We start from the raw sequence: 17153 nt of genomic DNA, 5'->3' as shown, positions 1-17153 counted from the left end.
AACATATAAAGTTGATATTTGCACTAAATAAAAGCTTACGTTTTTAAATTTCTTTTTTTTTTTTTTTTAAAGCAATCACATTTGATGAATCAACAATGGCACAGGGTAAAATTGGGAAAAGAAACCCCCCCCCCCCCCCCCCCCACACCCACACAAAAAAATGAATAAATAAATAAAATTAAATTTTTAAAATCAGACGGTAAAGCTATGCTGCTGCCGCCCCCCCTCCCCCCCCCCCCCCCCCCCCATTCAGGTGTAAAAGTAAATATTACCATCACAATCATATATTACATTAACAATAAAATAATAAATACACATGAATTCCAGTCACACATTTCGGCCCACACCGTTCATCTGACATCACGCACCTCCTCCACCACAACGGTATGAGCAATCACGTCATACGCTGTCCTGTTGTGCTTGAAGAAAAACAAGGTCAGACAGGCGGGTAGAAAAAATGCAATGGTGAAATTCTTGATCACTGATCTCAAAAAGGCACTGGAAAGAAAACGGGTTAGAAGTAATTGAACTAGAGTTTGCTTGTCAAAGGGGGGGGGGGACATGAAAGCCGTGGTAACAGTTTTATGAGAGTCTTCTCCCAACTCAGCCGGGGGTCCCCATAGCTTAGTGCGGCTATGTGGTCCTGTGGTATGACACTCGCTTTCGGATCAAAAGGTTGTGGGTTCGAGCCTCGCTCGGCGCATAGTTTAGTCCTTGGAAAAGGCTCTTTCCTCTTTACTCACATTCTTCCACTGTACTCAGGTGTAGTAAAACGAGTACCTGGCCGTTTACAGCGTTGTCTCTGTCCGAAAAAAAAGTGTAATATCGCCTAATAGGTGTCACGTCACGTTCTACATTTTATGTGTTGCTGTTGGCCAGGGACCCCTAGGTAAAGCGCATTGAGCACGTCTAGTGGATATTGCGCTGTATAAAAGCTCAATTTTTTTTTTTTTTAGTTGGTAGAGTAATTGCTTTCCAGGTAAAGAGGTAGGGATTGATCCTGGGTGAAGTAGAGACTTTTTTCATACTACCTCTCCACCCAGCGGTGACTGGGAAGATGGGTCTAATCTATCTAGTGGCAAGTACTTTGAGATAAACTAGTTTCCTCTCTAAAGGGTAGCAAGCAATTATTATGGCCTGTTTAACGCCTCTCTAAAGGGTAGCAAGCAATTATCATGGGCTGTTTAACGCGATAAAAACTGGGATCAACTTCCAACTCTATGGGCCTGATAATAGCTCTGAAGCTCTCATTCTCCACTGTAATATGTTGTTCCTTGTATTAAGTGTATGACAATGATTAGGAGACAGAACCTGCATTTACTAAATGTCCTCATCATTGCCTCTGAATTTCAAAACAAACAAAAAATATTTTACAGGAAATCAAACAACATTCTCTCTAAAAATCCCATACAAATAAAATGAGTCTCAAATGTTCATCTCATAAAGGAACGAACAAAAATACAACAATACACGCATAAGCCAAAGGTCAGCGCTGCAAAAAACTATTTTCAGTAAGCAACATATTCCTTACGTAAACAATTGTTTGTGCCACAAAAGTCCTATTCTAATTCCACTAACTCCATTCCTATTTTAAAATGTAATGGAAAACAAACCAAATTTTCAATCTAGCATTTATCAATTATCAATTACGCAATACCCTGTCTACTCACTTTTTGACGCTGATTGTGCCGGCCGGAGATACCATGACATGGCCATTTCCCAGAGGTCGAATGGTGTCACATGACACAACCCTCAATCCCATCAGCCTTTTGCCAGGCGTTGCTCCTGTTGTTCTACCCCTGGCTCTCGCTCGACACAAGCACATTGTCTTGAGAGAAGAGAAAAAAAGATTTCATGAAAATAAAATCCAATGAACATCCACTGATGTCTAATCTACGGTTATAGAAACAAATTTCACTTCTAACAGATAAAAACAAATGTATACAGAATAATTCTTGTTTTTCAAATAGCAACACATTTTATAATCAGCACATTTTAAAAAATATTTCATATATATCTACAGAGCATAGGGCAAAAAAAATAGCAGTCACTTCATATTTTTGATGAGTTGGGGGAACATATGTATATGGAATCAATTTATCTTTCAGAGAATGTTTTAATCGTTAGCATTTTTAGATAACAGAATTTATCTGTATTGTAAAACATTAATAAAAATAAAGATGGTTATATCTTCAAATTATTTATATAAATCTAAAATTAAAATATAAAGTTTTTAAAAAAATCAAAATGTGACTCTACCATTTCTTCCCCTGTGTTCTTCTGAAGTCTTATATAAATATATATGTTGAAGTCAGGAGAAAAGAAAATAAAAAGGTAAAAAAAACTTGTTATTTTCTTTTAAGCATTGACATATATACTATGCAGCAAGAAACCAAAAAAAAAAAACAACCAAAAAATAAAAACTGACACGGTATTTACTTTTTTAGATCAAACTCTCTCTATTCTCAACACAATGTTTTTCTTTCTGAATAGAACAGATGTAGAGCAATTCAATTTTTAAGGCAGTTCCAATGTTAAGAACACAAGAAAGAATAAAAAATCTGTACAAAAATATAGGTAAGAATCCAAATCCAGAGACGTCAGAATTTGGAAAACTTGGACATTCAATATTTTGTATGAACAGTTTTCTATCATACAGAAAGTGATACTAAACTACCAGAAGCTGTGGACTGTAAAAAAGAAATAAATAAAAATGAATCGAACAGCTTCCAAAAAAACAACAAAATACCAAACACGGACGTTTCGGGCTCAAAACCCTTCTGCATCCATTAACATGGTATTTGGATAATTTTCAAAGTTATTATACAGTACTCAATGGATTCTGGCTTGCTGCATTCCAGCAGGCAGGAGCTGGGTGACCAAATTTTTCCTATATAATGTTGTTACTGTTACCTCCCACGAGTATCAGATTCTGGGACACTAGGATTCTAGCAAGCCTTTCGGCTTCTCCCGAGAACTTGCAAGAATCAGCAAGTTAGGGTTTACAGTCAAAAGGTTAAGTCTGATTAAATGATACATTTTGAACTCCCAGTGAATTTTAACGAACCAATCATTCATATCAAATCATATCATAATCATTAAGGGTTACAAAGGTCAATTTAAATACCCTGTTGTTTTTGCAAATATAAATATATAACAGTAATAACAGTTAAAACAAAACAAAAGAGAAGATCAAATTGATGCAAGGACATTATAAGTACACAAAATCATTCATCCTTTAATACCCAATCAAATCAATTCTACATCTTGTAATATTCAAAAGCTCAGTGGAATCTGTAGTGTAGGAGGACAGCATGCTGGCAGTGAAACCCTGGACAGGGCTTTTATAGGTAATTTCTCCATAGCCTTGGAATCAAAATATGCAAACGTTGGAGATTTCTCAGGTGAATTTTTATAAAAGAATGTTTCTTTTTTCACAAACACTCAACAAGCTTTTGTATTTCTGTCCTTGTGAATGTGTTGCCTGCCACACATGACATATAATTCTGGCTTGTGCATCTGTGGCCCGCCAGGAAATGACATATAATTTTTCGGAAATGATACAGTGAGAGAATGTGAATAAAGAGCCTTCTTCAACGACTCAACTATGCGCCGAGCGAGGCTCGAACCCAGGACTTTCCGATCCGAAAGCGAGTGTCATACCACTAGACCGCATAGCCGTGTCTTAATAAATACCTCAAATATTGTGATGAGAACCCTGTTGATGATTTCCAAGGCGATGACTTCAAAAGTGATGGCAAATGCCCTATCATAGTCCAAATCATTGAATCTCTCTAGAAAATCCTCACTATTGATCAAAGAACTGAGTGAAAGAGAGAAAAATAAAATAACTCATAAGTTTATAGGTTTTTTGGTGGTTTTTTTTTGTAACAAATATTTTTATTAATATTTAATTTGCAGACATTTTGACAGTACAGGAAATCCTTCAGAAACTGATTTATACTAATAACCAAATCAATTGTAATCCATATAAATTCAATATTAAAAAAAAAACAGAGAGAGAGAGGGGGGGGGGAGAAAGAGAGAGAGAGAGAGAGAGAGAGAGAGAGAGAGAGAGAGAGAGAGAGAGAGAAAGAGAGAGAGAGAGAAAGAGAGAGAGAGAGAGAGAGAGAGATATATAGAGAGAGAGGAAGGGAGGGGAAGAATGTCTATGTATAAAAGAAAAAATATTTTCTCCTTTTTCAACAGCTTACAGTTTCACTACTAATAGCTCTAAAACTCATTATCACCATACCTTTGTCAAAATTTACCTAGAATACAAGTCATTTATAATAATTTTAAAAAAGAAAAAGAAAAAAAAGGTCACTTAATCAATGATTCAATGAGGCTGCACTTACGCATAGTCTAGGTTGAACTCTGACACCAGGGAAATGGAGATGATCATTTTGATGTAAAACAAGAAGGTGAAATCTATCAGCTCTGCTGCAACACGTTTCCAGAATGTAGGGATCTTCATCCGCACACCTGTGCCAGATAGAAATATTAATATTATGATTTGAAATGAATCAATGTGAGACACTCTTTGTCTTTGGTCACACACAAAATACCAACCATGGCGCAATTTAATTTTATTTCAAAGCATTAAAATCGTATTTATAAATAAAACGTAAATGCTGCAATGCTCAATGGACTTCATGGAGAGAAAAATAAAGTGAGTAAATGTGACTCATATATAAGGGAACAACAAAGACGAACGACGTTTCAGCCTTTAGCCTTCTTCAAGTAAATACATATATTTCGTGTTTACTTGAAGAAGGCCAAAGGCAGAAACGTCATTTGTTTTTGGTTGTTCCCTTACATATGAGTCACATTTACTCACTTTATTTATCTCTCCATATTATTGGCTCATTTAGGCATCTCTAGTTTTGGTTTCAATAGACTTCACAGCACTTCATTTAAAATTCCCAAGACAACCTAATGGAATTAAACTTTCATTTCACCTAATATGAATTGCTTGTTGAATGCCATTTTTCTTTTCTAAAAATCATTTGTGTACCCAGCAACATAGAGACCAATTTTTCATGGAGCAAAAACAGGACAGCCACGTGGAGTATTGCACTCTGGTGTGGAGTAGGAGCAAGAATGTTGAGAAGGTTGATGCTAAACCTCGCAAATCCACGCACAAAGTGTCGAGAATGCTGGCAACAACGCCTAGAGAATGGGGCCTGATATTGGCAGCAATGCAACACCCCCCACCCCCTGATATCCGGCGGGAGACAATTACAACTGATTGGCTTAACAAAATCGAGAGAGGGAGTGGAGAAACTCCTAGTCAAGTGCATAATGAACGGTTCACTGTTTTGAGCTGAAATAAGTCCCAGCAACCCTTATACTTATACTTAACTTCCATGACTAAGGACAGGGCTGAGCATACGAGATGGAAGTCTATTTGGATTAATTCAATCCCTCAAGGGGGCAGGTATATAGACTCCTTGAAACTGGAATAGAAATTGCAGGACTTTTGTATCAGCAATAGGAGGCACTGGGTGGCGGTGAATCAATTTCAGTCAAGAACCTGCCTTATGGCATCATCACTTCATCAGTTGGGGATTTTACTCCTATCTCACATGTAAACGTTGTGGACAAAGGCCCAAAACCACATACAGAGCATCTAGTTGAGCGCTGTGTTGTGATGAAGTGAGGACTTTGCAGCTTGGATAGATCATCATAACACATTTGTAATGTCATGAGTAGCTGCTGCCAGGTGTGCACAGCTAAGTCACAAATAACCACACGACATCAATGATGACTTAAATATCAACTACCTAACCTACATTTTTTCAGTTAAAAGTTGAAGCTTTTTCTTACTAACAGCAAAACTGATATATTATTGGACATGTTTTAAGTTGTCCTATATGTATTTTATTTAGCATAAATTATAGTTTGAGTTTGAAGGAGTTTAAAGGATAGTAGTTTTATATCTTACATATAATGAAAAAGCAAGACAATCTATAATTTAAACTCCTTCAAACTATAATATCATATATATGCTAAAATGCATATAGGATGTATTAACGTAAAATAACTATAATTAGGTAGTTTGGTTCCAGTGTACAGACAGGTGCGGATTAGCCATTGGAAAAGTGAAGCGCTAGTTCAGGTTAAAATTTGATTAACACAATTTCACATAATCACTGTTGCATAATTTTCAAAGTATTAATGGTTCTGGTATCATTTTAAAGAGTAGAGATCAAGCTTTTGGTGTCATTGACATCAATGTAGGCACGTTCTATCAAACATTGTAGTTTGATGAAAAATACGGCATTTTAAAACTTTTGTAATCTTTTTCAAAAATTAGAGTGTAAAACAATAAAATAAGTTCATCTATATAATTCATTTATCTATGCCTATGGCAAATTTCACCAAGATTGAAGGGGGTGCAGTTCAGTATGTTCAATTTTGGCCTCCAATGAACAACCCTCTTTTATCCACTTAAAGACTTGTTTCAATCAGTCGTCAGCTTATCGAGAGGCTGTCCCAGTCACAGATTTTGAGCTTTTTACAATGGTAAATTTTGAATATAGTAAAACCATCATAATTTCAACCGTTTATCCAAATCCAAATGAAAGGTATCATATTAAAAAGCTTTTAAAAATCAATTTTGGTTTAATCTAATACATGCCTGCATCCTATCTAAACTTTTAAGTATTTGGAAACATAATAAGTAGGTAAAGGCAGGTGTATTAGTATTAGTATTATTTACCCATGTATTGTAATTCTATGACTAACTCGTCATTTATTTACCCATGATTGTCTAAGTCAAGCATACAATAAATTTATAATTAAGGATAGACATAGACGGTAATAGAGTCAGATTATTATGTGGAATCAACTGTTGCCTTTAAGTTGGAGTAGAGTCAGGGAACTTCGCCACCCTGTGGTCACTCCACTTCTTTCACTTAATTCAGTCTCAAAATGTCAATTTTCTTAAAACAGAAACTGGTCATCAAGACAATCAGCCAATCAGTGATAAGTTTTCAATTAAACTTGTTTCAGTGTTTCAATTCGTAATACGTTATTTTCGCATTAAAAGTTGTTATGCTCGTCTGGGAAATTCGCCATGGTTCGGGGTAATTCGTCACCACTGTCGGGGAAATTCGCCGCTCGATTTTAACACAATTTTTTTATTGCAAATTTTATGTACTTTTAAGATATTATTTTGTTTGCTCATGTTTATATTTGATTTGCTTTGTAGTAATTATATATATTTTATTTATTTACAATGGCAAAAAAAGCAAAAAGTATTTAGTGACCAACAGCAAGTTTTATATATGACGATATGGTACTATGATGGCAGGCAAAAACATGAAAATATATCTTATCTTATGTTTTGCTGAACAACCCTACCCTATTTTTCTCTTAATTATTTGCTTCCTTTTTGGGTTTTCTTTGTTCTCACCATTTTATTCTATCAATATATAAAAAACTGCCTCATAATAGTAATGAGTTCATAAAGTCCAGTGAAATTACTAATATTCATTACTATCCTAATTATGTACATTTTTATGCACTATGAAAGCCACCCAGACACTGCATTACCAATCTATTAAATAATTATCTGTCAAAATATCATCATTACCCGCTTTAAACATTTACTTAATATTTCAACAAAACAGAGCAGCAAATTTCCCTGATTAGAACGGCTAATTTCCCCGATACTATTGGCGAATTTCCCCAAAAGCAGTGATATCATTGGGGCCCCCAAACAAAAAATAAACAAATATTTTTAACTATTGCGAATGATGGGAATGTCAAAAATAATGTTTAAATCATACAATATCAAAGTAACAGGTTGTAGAGTAAGGATTTAAGCTGAAAAAACGTTTTAAACTACAACGAGTGAAAGTAGGAATTTGGAATGGCGGGTGTTGGATTTCAGATGAATCAGGCGCAAGGAACGACAGACACGCTATGATGTTGAATGACACGATTGTGTCATGATATTAATGTATAAAATGCTGATTGGTGAATTAAAAACAATAGATGAAAAGAGTATCAAAGGGATGATGTGACACTTGAACTCGTCCAATAGTAGGTAAGATGGGTTATTTGCATTTAAAGAGAGGGGTGTGACAAGTGGAGAATTTCCCCACCGGCGAATATCCCCCACGACTCTACCCTAGATCTAGCCAACTACATACAACAAGTACAACGCAGTGAGTGTTTGTTAAGATGAGACTGATCCATGACATTACGAAAGCAGAATGGTTATGCAGAGTCAACTCTGGATAACTGTAGATAGTTATTCAGAGTCGACCCTGGATAACTGTAGAAAGTTATTCAGAATAAACCCTGGATAACCATGTGTCCAGATATTTAGAGCCGAGTATCCATTTGGGTTCTCGCGAGATGAGTTATTTTCAATTTGATAACAGTTTGTTAAGTTACTTTGTAACTTTGGCAAATTTACTGCCAAATTCTTAAAACTTTTCATGAGTTAGGCCTATATTACAAGTTTTAACTAGCATCAATACCAGGTCTTAATATAACGTGTGAAATTTTTTTAAAAACATAATTATAAAAGGCACAAATATTTAATCTGCATTAATATCCTATATCACAGTTTTTTTAAAGCTAGAAATTTTTGGTGAAAAATGAAGATAGACATTTTAATGTCACCATTGTAGACATTCATAGCTGCTTTATGAAAAAAAAAAAAAAACTTCCGCAAAGTAATACAATCCAGCTTTAAATTTTTTAAAAGGCTAACTAAAGAAAAAACGTGTTTTGCCTTATAAATTTAACCAAAAAAAATAAATATTTAGGCAAACAAAAAATAAAAATGATTGCCCAAATAAAGACAATAATAAATACCTAAAATCTGGAGAGAAAAAAACAGTCACAACAGGGAGTAGAACCACAGAGCCTGTTATGACGAGCTAAATGTGCATCCCATTTGAGCTAACGGGACCCATGGCAGTTGGACATAAAATTATATTTATTAAAAAATCTCAGTGGGGGGTAGTAGTAGCGCTCACGTTGGTAGTAGGGACTCAGTGGATGATAGTGCTTCTGATTGGCTACTATTTTCACCGTACAGTGATTGTTAGACTATCTTTACCAGGTGAAAATAATCAGTTAAATTAAAGTTAATCAATCCGAAAAAAATAGAGAGATGAAATACTGAGTGGACTTTTTAAAAAAAGAAGGAAATACAAACAATATAAAATAATGTAGAGAAATTATCTACCACTCACTACACTGCACAGACAATACAACAAGACACAGAAACACAATCACAAGAGATGACAATGACAATGACAATGACTCAATGACTATTATGACGACAAGGCCAAGGAGCTCACCTTCAGAATCATTTGTCTGTTGATTTTGTACATTGTTAGCTGCGTCTGGAAATGGTGCATGTCTATTTGCAAAGTTCGGGGGTCTTCGACTAGCATATGGATCAGGTCTAGACCTCGGTATGTGTGGAGTGGAAGCACAATATGTGGTATTTGTGCAACTGGAAAGATGAATAAAATGTTGCATTTGAAGAGCCGCCGCCGCATTCATTGAAAATGATTGAAAAGCATTTATTTGATGATACCAATTGAGCCATGGCCGAAGAGCTTGTGCGTATTCTCTTGCATTTTTATATGTCTGTTGGGTTTGACGAATGCCACCGCTTCGGTCGTTTTCATTATTGTGTTGCACATATTCATCACAATCACCACTATTGTACGATGCCATTTTGATGGAAGTGCGTTTCATTTGTTTCATTCAGGTTCTGTTGTTGTTAGCTTTGAATTGATTTCACACATATCCAAACAAAAGATTTAATGTCCCTGTTGAGTTGATTTTAGAAAATTCACAATACAGTCGAACCCAATTGAACCGCACCACAAGGTTTCGTGAGCCTCTATGTCTGTGAAAAAAAAAATAAAACTTTAAATAACGTTTATGATTAACCAGGGATGCACACAAGGGTTAACAATTTTTAATCCTTGATATGAGTGAAAATCCGTAATGTATGTGGTCGTGTGACCATATGACTACCAGGGACGGCTGGTAATAATGGGCAGGGTGGGCAAATACCAGCCTGTTTTTTCAAGTTATATGCTGTATTACCAGGTCCGAAATAATCAAATTTAAATTAGATAATTTCAAAAGTTACTACTTAAACTTGATACTTCGTACTGAAATCAATTAGTGTGTATTTTTGATAGATTGCGAATCACCATGCACCCCGTAATGCATAATCCAGGAAATGCTCCTGTTCTTTTTATCACCCCCCCCCCCCCCACCCCAACCACTCCACACCACTCCGCCCACATCGTCATCTCATCGTCACGTCGCCTGACGGTGAACTAACTCCGATTTTTGCTGTCTGGCCTCTCTAGTACTAGGTCGGGCTAATTCAAATGAGCCCACCTTATAAACCAGTGAACACTGAATAGAGCTTTTGGCAAACGAACTTTTTCTTATTTATTGCCTTACTTGTGCTGGTGGTACCATTAATGTAATGACATTGGGAAGGTTCCAGTATTGAATTAAATGTATTAATTTACTAATATATCAATTTATTAGTCATTTATGTTGTTTTTATATATTTGTTTATCCATTTAAATTATTTCTTTTTTTTTTCTCGTTTTTTTTAGTGTTTCTCAAAACTCATTTATTAAATTGTTTACTTATTCGTTCTTTTTATTTTTATTTTTGTTTTTAAACTAATTAATTTGTTAGTTTTTTTTCAAATTCTTTAAGTTATTACCGCTGTATTTTTAAAAGAAAATTTTTGCCAGACTAAATATTTTTTCAAAACAATGTAATTTTCTATTTTATTCCCTTTAATAAAACAAAACACTTTTATTCGAAAGTCACGACTCAATAAATATATAAAATACAACCACTATTTTGATTTTCTCATCTCAACAACTGAATTAGTATAATATATGAGATGTACTCTTCTGAGAAAGGAGTGAGTTGAATTCTAAGTAAGGAAATAAATACGTTTAAGGCAAGGGTGGGCAGATTCCGTACTTGCCCGTCCTGAATCTAATACATAGGCTACATAAGATAGTTCGCGATGAAGAGGCGGGAAGCAAGGGGTTGGTTGGGGAAGGAGCAAGGATAACAGTGTCGTTATTGTGATAGTCTAACGAATGCATGAGGAGAGATTGGTGACATTATTTTGTCTTTATTGTAATATCGTATGGTAATCATCATTGTCGACGACATCGTCGTTGTCACCATCACCCAATGATGAAAATGCGCCTTATAAATGTCATGTATTATTATCATTATCATCATCATCATTATGCGTGTATATATATATATATATATATATTATATATATATATATATATATATATATTGTGTGTGTGTGTGTGTGTGTGTGTGTGTGTGTGTGTGTGTGTGTGTAATTGGATGCGTGTGAACTTTTGTTCGTATGTCCGAAACTGCAGTATGTAATTTTTTTTTTTTTAATGATGGTCAATGTGAAGCGCTTCGAAGCTTCGGCACAAGCGCTTCATAAATGTACATTTATTATTATTATTATTATTATCATCATGATCATCATCATCATCATCATGATCATCATCATCATCATCATCATCATCATCATCATCATCATTGAGAATAACAACAACATTAACTACAAGTACTAGAATCGCAATAAAAACAATATCAACATCATCATATAATTTCCGTCATCGTCTCCACAACTATCATTCTAACCAACAGCACCACCAAAACCACTACCATAATTACATCCTCCCTCACCGCCTCCTCCCCTCCCCTCCTCCTCCTCCTCTCCTCCTCCTCCTCTCTCCTCCTCCTCCTCCTCCTCCTCCACCACAACCACCACTCTACCACTATTCCAACCACTACACCACCGGTACAATAATTCTAACCCCCACCATATCTACCACCAACACCATCACAACCACTCCGTTGATTTACAAGTTGTTTTTGCAAGTTAAGTTTGAGAAGAGAAATGATAACAATTATCACTAAAAAGATCATTTATTTTACAAGCACTATTCCTCGTCACCTTGACATCTCTAACCTCCCAAAACCGCCGGGCGAAGGTACCTATTATCGCCTTTTATCATAACCAAAACATAGATACTCAACTGCCTTTGTTTTAAATGTTTGATGTTTGGCATTTTGATTACTGCAGTAGTATCTCAGTTGTGTTTCTTACGGTGTCCCCTACACAACACCAAGCGATTAAATTTCCCCACTTTAACCTATCAACCATTGAGTTCGAATTTACTCAAACTTGACGTCATGTTACGTTTTATCGTTTTCACCAAAAATGATGCAATTTGAGCTCTGAATGAAACTCGAGTCATATCGCTGTTTTTGCTTCTCGATTAAAACTTTAAAGTTACTACTACTGAAAACCAGTAATGTAACAGAATATTAATCTCGCCGTTGAGGGGTTAAAACATCTCTTTAATTTCTCGAGTGAACAAAATGGACTTGTATTGTCAAGGTGTTGTATTATGTCTTGTCACTTTATTTTTAGTTGTATCCTCTTTCGTGATTCATTTTTGATTGCTTTTGGAATAATTAAAAGCTACGGGTATTGCCATTTCATTGTGAATGTGATTATTTGTGGTTGAAATATTTAAGGGGAATTATGAATGAAATTGACAACATCTTTCTTCGGAATTCGTCTACTTTTTCATTCAATGAAAAGTTGGAGATAAAACGTCTTGGACCACACCAGCCTCGTGATTTGATTATTGTTAAAGATAAAAGAAAGTTTAAAACATCTTGGTTTGAAAAATTTAAATAGCTTACTGTAAGCGTTGCGAAAAAGAAATTGTTTTGTTTTTACTGTGTTCTCTTTAAAGGAAAATCTTGCTGGTCAACAATAGGATTTGATGATTTGAAACACTTGTCTGAAAGCTTATCAAAACATAATACCTGTGCAACACATATATCCAATGCTGTGAAATTCAAATTTTTAGGAAGTACAGACATCGGTCGGCAGATTAGTGAAAGCTATAGTCTTTCTATCCAAAAACACAATGAAGATGTGAAGAAAAATCGATACATATTGTCCAAAATCATTGATGGCCTTAAGCATTGCGCGATTCACGAACTCCCTCTTAGAGGCCACGATGAGAGCCAAAGTTCTTTGAACAAAGGTATTTTCATTGACACTATTCATCTGCTTGCAAGTTCAGATAACATTCTCTCACAACATCTATCCCAAGCGACAGTTAACAAATACACATCAAAAATAATTCAAAATGAGCTTTTAGACTCTGTACTCTACGTCTACAATGAGGATTTAAAGAAAGATTTAGAAAATGCCCGATTTGTTGCTGTTCAGGCAGATGAAACAACTGACGTTTCCAATCAGTCTCAATTTGTAATTATTTTAAGATATTGCAAAGATGGCGAAATATATGAGCGATTTTTAAATTTTGTTCCTGTTACAGATAGGTCAGCAGAGGGTCTCTCTATTGTCATTAAGTCACAATTAGATCAATTTGATTTAAAACACAAAACTGATTGCTCAATCATATGATGGCGCGAATGTGATGAGTGGTAAAAATACAGGAGTGCACGTTCGGATGAAACATTGGTTTCCATACGCACATTTCGTTCATTGCTACGCGCATCAATTCAATCTAATATTGAGACAAGCGTGCTCAGCAGTTCAAGCGATTAGAATATTTTTTGCCCAATTGGATGGCTTTTCAGCATTCTTTTCAATTTCCCCAAAACGCGCCGATCTATTAAGATCAATCACTTCTAGTCGGCTTCCCAGACCAGCACAAACTAGATGGAATTTTCAGAGCAGGTGCCTTTCTAGTGTTCAAGATTTAAAAGAAGAGTTACTTGAATGTTTTAGGAAAATTCAGACTGAAGACGGTTGGGACGCTATATCGGTGCGCGAAGCTGTTGGACTCGAACGAATCCTGAATACTGAGGAATTTAATTTTTATTTGACCCTCTTTAATAGGATTTTTAGCCATGCTAACATTTTATTTGCATACCTGCAAAACAGAACAATAACCGGACCAGATATAATTCAGAGCGTTGAAGATTTCAAATCTAATATTTCCAAAATAAGATCAGATGTTGACAGTCTCTTTAATGAAATTGTTTGCTCAACCGATACTCAGTCAAAAAGAAGACCTCAAAGCAATTTAACCGCTCATGCAAAAGAGGCTTGTGATATTGTAGTTACTCAAATAGAGGAAAGATTTTCTCAATATGAACAAATATCCTTATTTTCACTTGTGAACCCTATGAAATTTTTGACTTACGTGGAATCAAAACCTTTAGAGAAAATAAACTTGTCTGCCAGTATTACCCGTTTTTAGACAAAAAGAGATTAGAAAACGAACTTGAAACCGTGTATTCCAACAATATATTTCAAATGCTAGAAAGCTCGCAACAGCTTTTAAAGGAAATAATTGAACTAGACCTCGAGGATGATCTGCCAATGGTGTCAACGTTGTTAAATATTACGTTAGCAACACCAGTCTCCACCGCAGAAAGTGAACGGCTATTTAGTACTTTAAAGCGGATCAAAACATGTGTGCGGAATACCATGGGACAAGAGCGCTTGAATGCGCTCACTGTGATGTCCGTGCATAAACAATGGTTGTCCAAAATTGAACTTAACGACATGATCATCAATCATTCTGCATCATCAAAGACTCGACGAATGGATTTAATCTATAAATAGGTTGGTACATAAACATGAACTATAATTTATTTTTAAATGTCGTTAATTACATTAGTTATTTGCGAATATATATATATATTATATATATATATATATATATATATATATATATATATATATAGATAGATAGATGACCGAATCATCTTTGCCCGACCACTATAAATAGGCTAGAACCGCCACTGATGACTACCATCTACAAGACTATGGTTAGATCAAAGCTGGAATATGCCAACTGCATAATATGGTATCCGAAGGGAAGAGTGTAAAGGAGAGCAACAAAACTTATCACACACCTGAAAGACAAAACCTACTGTGAGAGACTGAAAGAATTAAATCTCCCGACCTTAGATTACAGGAGAGGAAGGAGATATGATCCAAACATATAAAATAGTAAGGGGAATAGACAGGCTAGAGGTATGATTTTTTTAAACCAAACAAGAACATTCAGACACGACGAAACAGCAAGAAACTGGGAAAAGAACGTTTTAAAACAAATGAAAGAAGGAAGTTTTTTCAGCTAGAATTGTTAATAACTGGAATAAACTGCAAGAAACCACAATATCAGCAAAAAATTTGAATAAATTCAAAGCAGAGTTGGAGATAAGTAACATCTTAGGAAACAAGTTCAATTATAAGAATTGGTCCAATCATTAATAGATGAGGAGGAGCGAAGGAGACTACACCAAGTCTAAAACCTCTATACAGAGGTATCCAGGTATAGGTGTGTTATGACATTCGCTTTAGGTTCGGAAGGTCCTTGGTTTGAGCCTCGCTCGGCGCATAGATGAGTCCTGGAAAAGGCTCTTTACTCACATTCTCTCACCATACTCAGGTTAAAATGAGTATCTGGCCGTTAACAGCATTGTCTCTGTCGGGAAAAAATGTAATATCGCCTAACAGGTGTCATGTCTCGTTCTATCTGTTTCGTGTTTCTGTTGGTCAGGGATCCTTTGTATAGCGCTTTTAGAATGTTTAATGGATATTGCGCTATATAAAAACTCAAGTTTTTTTTTTAATACACATGATCTGAGAAGAAGGTAGAAAGATAGTTAATCAGATAGTCGATAGTGAGAGGAAAGAAAGAGAGAGAGAGAGAGAGAGAGAGAGAGAGAGAGAGAGAGAGAGAGAGAGAGCAATACTGTTATCATTACAATAGTAAAATCCTTGTTCCCTCCATGAATAGCTTCTCTGTCACATTGTGACATGACAAATGACTCGTTCATCCTACAGGTATTGTTTCTAACATTATAACAACACATACAGAAAGGGCCTTTCTCCCGTTAAAAAAAAAGGAAAGGACCGAATCTAATAATAATAATAATAATAATAATAATAATAATAATAAATAATAATATAATAATAATAATAATAATAATAATAATAATAAAACAATAATAATAATGATAATAATAATAATAATAATAATAATAATAATAATAATAATAATAATAATAATAATAATAATAATTATTATTATTATTATTATTATTATTATATTATTATTATTATTATTATTATTATTATTATTATAATAATAATTTTTCTTTTTTCTTTTTTAAGTAAGGCATTCTCTTATCATTGGCATAATTATCATCATTATTTGGATGCCATAATATCGACTAAGGGTCACTATTTATGTGTTGCATCAGATGGACAACCTGTACTTCTATACTCTTACAAAACATTTTTTTTTCATTTCGGCAAGAATATTTTTTCGTCGATGTCTTAAACTAACTCTAAATTTTATATAAAATCTCAAAATTTAGTTAGCTCCAAATTTAAAGCCTCTGGTGGATTGAAATTGAGAGTCAGAATAACCAGTTGACTGCTGTACTCTGGCCAAAATGTATTTAAAAATTTGGCCAAAAAACTTGTCCTTCAAATATCGTTCGATTTAAATGATCTTTATCTTGGCAAAACCTCTCATCTCTGGGACTTCCGCGAAGTTAGGGAGCAGGTAGCGATGTTAGATAAAAATCTGAACAATGCGTATGAAAGGTGCCGGAAAGAAAAATACAAGAATAAAAAAAAAAAACATCCCCAAAAAATCAGTAATCAGAAGATCTGAGGTTCGATCTCCAATCAGGTAGAATGATTTTTTGGGATGTTTTTTTTTTCCTTGTATTTTACTTTCTTGCTTTGGCACATTTCATACACACTTGTACAAACAAAATAAAACAGTGTGCTGTGTCAGTGCATTGTTCTCCTCACTACAATTTTGACCTGGTTGTGCCTTTTTTTTTTTCATAATCATTGTGGTGAGAGACAGCGAGCCCAGGGGTCAGGAGGTCAGAAGGCATTCTGCATAAATAGCAGTAGGCTTGTCATGGCGGTACCAAAGAATTTTATCAAAAACCTGAATTCTCTCTGCACTATTCTGGTTATAACTATCTTAATGTGAACCTAAACAGTTTCACGCAAGATAGCAATAGCATCAATGATGCTCAAGCTACATAAAGCCCGAATTGCATCG

At 35.0% G+C, this 17153-nt stretch overlaps 1 protein-coding gene across 1 annotated transcript; it reads right to left on the bottom strand.

The window, feature by feature from the left end:
- Positions 1-251: 251 nt before the first annotated feature.
- On the bottom strand, positions 252-9753 carry LOC144956271 (protein FAM8A1-like). The gene is made up of 5 exons (XM_078886734.1): positions 9327-9753; positions 4359-4485; positions 3697-3823; positions 1671-1828; positions 252-498 (listed from the first exon to the last, which is right to left on the bottom strand). The coding sequence occupies exons 1-5, from the start codon at positions 9739-9741 to the stop codon at positions 351-353; spliced, it is 975 nt and encodes a 324-aa protein (XP_078742860.1). The 5' UTR covers positions 9742-9753; the 3' UTR covers positions 252-350.
- Positions 9754-17153: the final 7400 nt, after the last annotated feature.

The sequence above is a fragment of the Berghia stephanieae genome, chromosome 11 (genome assembly GCF_034508935.2).
Source record: "Berghia stephanieae isolate SIO BIC M18660-M18661 chromosome 11, UCSD_Bste_1.3, whole genome shotgun sequence".
Lineage (NCBI taxonomy): Eukaryota > Metazoa > Mollusca > Gastropoda > Nudibranchia > Aeolidiidae > Berghia > Berghia stephanieae.
Note: the sequence above shows the minus strand (reverse complement) of the source record. Positions and strands in the feature narration are given on the sequence as shown.

Excerpts from the sequence above, each read along its gene's own strand:
- LOC144956271 (XM_078886734.1), bottom strand. The coding sequence starts at position 9,741 with ATGAAACAAATGAAACGCACTTCCATCAAAATGGCATCGTACAATAGT. Across the intron at positions 3,824-4,358 it reads GAGTTCAACCTAGACTATGC|TTCTTTGATCAATAGTGAGG; the intron begins GTAAGTGCAGCC and ends TCTTTCACTCAG. Across the intron at positions 1,829-3,696 it reads TTCTCATCACAATATTTGAG|ACAATGTGCTTGTGTCGAGC; the intron begins GTATTTATTAAG and ends TCTTCTCTCAAG.